The sequence below is a fragment of the Salmo salar genome, chromosome ssa25 (genome assembly GCF_905237065.1).
Source record: "Salmo salar chromosome ssa25, Ssal_v3.1, whole genome shotgun sequence".
In the NCBI taxonomy this organism is placed as follows: domain Eukaryota; kingdom Metazoa; phylum Chordata; class Actinopteri; order Salmoniformes; family Salmonidae; genus Salmo; species Salmo salar.
Genome location: NC_059466.1, coordinates 12,882,088 through 12,885,336, shown reverse-complemented (window position 1 = coordinate 12,885,336; position 3,249 = coordinate 12,882,088). Strand labels below are relative to the sequence as shown.

Here is a 3,249-nt window from a genome sequence, read left to right as displayed (position 1 = left end):
TGTGGTTCTAAAAATGTATTGTGTAACTTTGCTCTGGTCCGGGACGTTTACTTTGCATTCAAACGGGCACTACCGTCTTGGACCAGAGCTATGTCGAACTGTGCCTCTTCTGTTCCCTGCTACAATGACAGCCAGCAGGCCTGAGTGTTTTCTCAGTGGAATTTTATTTCCATATCTTGGGAATGGCAGTAATGTTCTATTAAAGTATGTGATTATGGGTAACACAGCTCACAATACTGGAAACATGGCAACCATTTCAACATACATACATATTAAAATATTATCGATGGCACCACGCTCCCCCAAACCTTTTGTTTATATATTTTTTGAACTCTTTATTATAAATTGAAATTGTGGCATGCACTTAAACCAATATTACTTTGACAGAGCTTATTATTGAAATCGTAAAATGTCTTAGTAGCTGTGCAAAAATAACTATATAAAATATATTTTTTTACAGTGAATCAAGCCATAGACGCTGTAAATAAATTAACATGACAGCAACGACAAGCAGATACAGAGAGGATTTAGTTAACGTTATCGGGCAATTTATAGAATGTACAAACATATAAACAAATACATTTTTCAGAACCTTGAACACAGTTGGAACCAAATTGTGCATAAAATAAACCTCAAAATACAGATAATTTGAACAAGGCAATACACTGACATTGATCTTCACTCAAAAGAAGGAAAAATACATATTTATATTTACACAATGTGAGGATCTACAACATCCTTCTTTGAACACAGGAATACCCATCTCAAACATATCCTTACAGCTCTTCTAAATAGCTCCGTAATTCTGCCATCAGCACCACTGACATAATGAACACAGTTCAAATCCCATTGGATGCGTCCAGAATGGCACCCTATTCCCTATATAGTGCACTACTTCTGACCGGGGTCGACCAAAAGTAGTGCACTACAGTATATAGTGAATAGGGTGCCATTTTGGATGCAAATATTGTCTTATACTTAACACTGAACAATTCAGTAATACCATTATACAGTAATATAATATGTTGTATAAGCACTTTACTTAAAGGCCTATGTAAATGCGTAAAGTGCTGTCACTGCAATGTCTCCAGCTTTGCTGAATGAGAGGGAACATGTCGTCCTGTAACAGAAGCAAACAGCTGTACGCAACAGTAGGAAAGAAATACATCTGTTCTGTTACTGCTTCAATCAAAACGCTCCATGTGGCAGATATTTACAGGGGGAACAAACATAGTTTGCGTACTTCTTTCAAAGTTTAGACTTACATTGTTTTTTATGGGCTGGTAAAAACTTAAGCAATCTCTCCCCTTAGAATTTTTGCAAAGGTGTGTGTGTGTAAAGTGTTTGTGGGTGTGTTGAGTGTGTGCAATGTGCATGTTGTCTGTATGTGCGTGCCTGCGTGTGTATCTCGTTGTTTGTGTATGCACACACATGTGTCTGTGTGTTGAGAGAGGGGAGATAAATATCCCTACACATTTGACTCTATGAACGATCGCTTTGGTTTCATTGAAGCTACGTGAATGGCGGGATTTTCTCGGACTAAGCTTGGCTGCTTGGGCTTACTGTCCACAAAAGTGTGCGACGGCATGGCCAGAGATGGCTTGGATTCCTTGTAACAGGTGGATGCTTGGCACAACTTCTCTGCAAATTCATTTGAGTGCATTCCATTCTGCAGGCTCCCCATAGCACCCTGAGATGGAGCTTTGAGCTGCTCGTGGTAAGTGCTCCCTATTTTGGCATAAGGTGGCTCACAGTTCACCCCTGCTGCCTGGAGGCCCATGGCAGACATGGTGTGGGACACTAATCCATCAGACAAGTGACTCTGCCAGCTGCGGAGGGCTCCGGTGACGGGCTGTAGGCCTGGGTGGTTCTGGAGCCCTTGGTGTTGTTGCTGCTGCAGTTGTTGCTGCTGCAGTTGTTGCTGCTGCAGTTGTTGCTGCTGCAGTTGTTGCTGCTGCAGTTGTTGCCGCTGCAGTTGTTGCCGCTGCAGCTGTTGCCGCTGCAGTTGTTGTCGCTGCAGTTGTTCTCGCTGCAGTTGTTCCTGCTGCAGTAGTTCCCGCTGCATTTGCTGCTGCTGCTGAAGAAAGCGTGCCTTCTTGTCCATGATGCCCATGAAGGGCCTGGGTTTCCACTCGCTTGTGCCTCCCTGGTTCTGGCCCTGCTTGGCCTTGTCTGTGGTGGTCTTGGTGCGTACGTCAGGGCCCTGCAGCTTGCTGCTCTCCGACAGACTACTGCTGGAGGCCAGGGAGCTGGTGGAGCTGGACACCCTGATGTTGCCGTCTCCCCCCTGGGAGAGTGCCTGGGAGACCCCGTTAACCCCAGACTCCTTCCTCCGCTCCTGGCCTGGCCCTGCAGCATTGAGGGGGTCCTGGAGAGACCCTGAGGTCAGAGCGTCCAGGGAGGACACCGAGTGGGCAGATAGACGGTCCTGGGAGGAGTAGGAGGCCTGGGCAGAGTGCAGGGATTCGCTGTCCCTTTCGCAGTGGTGGCCCATAGCCATGTTCTGGGAGGCAGCAGCCATGGACAGGCGTTGCTCCCCGTAGACGGGCTCATCAGGAGGGGGCGGTAGAGGGCTGATGTCTATGCCCAGACCCCCTGGCTTCAGCATGCTGGACATGTGTCGGCTGGGCAGGGGGCTGGAGGGGGCGTACTGGGACTTGGCCCCTGAGGAGCGGCCTCCTGCCTGCAGGGAGCTCATGTGCTGGTTGGTTTTGACTATCTGGGCCTGCTTGGTGGGCTCTCTGGGCTCCCGGGGAGGGTAGTGGTGGTGACTCAGCCTGCCAGGGCCTGAGGGGCAGGAGGGGGGAGAGCCAGGCCTGGTACTCTGCTGCTGGGTGGTGAGGCTGAGGGTGTCAGGCAGAGTTCTATTGATGGAGTAGATGTTCTGTGGCAAGGGCTCACCTCTCTCTCCTCTCCTGTCTGAGTGTTGAGACTGAAAAGTTCCCTCCCCTTCCATGTCATTCATCCCCAGAGTGTTCTGTCCATCCAGACCTCTGACGGTCATGCTATGCCCCGACACCTCCTCCTCCTCCCCTTCCTCGTGTTTGTGTTCAGAGTCGTGGTTGGCCGGGCCCTGGTTTGACGAGGACGTGGCCCCCTGCGGTTTGCCCTGGGTGGTGCTGCGCTGCATCTGCTTACACTCCTCCTCTACACGGGCAAGCAGCCGCCGGATTTCCCGGTTGTTGGGACACAGCCTGGCTGCTTCGTGCAGGTCAGCCATGGCTGCCGTGAACTGCCTGTGGTGGGATG

The 3,249-nt window shown here is 49.6% G+C and overlaps 1 protein-coding gene across 7 annotated transcripts in view; it reads right to left on the bottom strand.

The window, feature by feature from the left end:
- Positions 1-145: 145 nt before the first annotated feature.
- Positions 146-3,249, bottom strand: part of LOC106586176 (protein TANC1) — a 279,123-nt gene continuing 276,019 nt past the window's right edge. For all 7 annotated transcript variants that reach the window (XM_014173125.2, XM_014173124.2, XM_014173128.2 and 4 more), the window contains one exon: positions 146-3,236. In XM_014173125.2, coding sequence (XP_014028600.2) covers positions 1,469-3,236 — 1,768 coding nt within the window. In that variant the 3' untranslated portion in view covers positions 146-1,468. The remainder of the gene's footprint in view (positions 3,237-3,249) is intronic.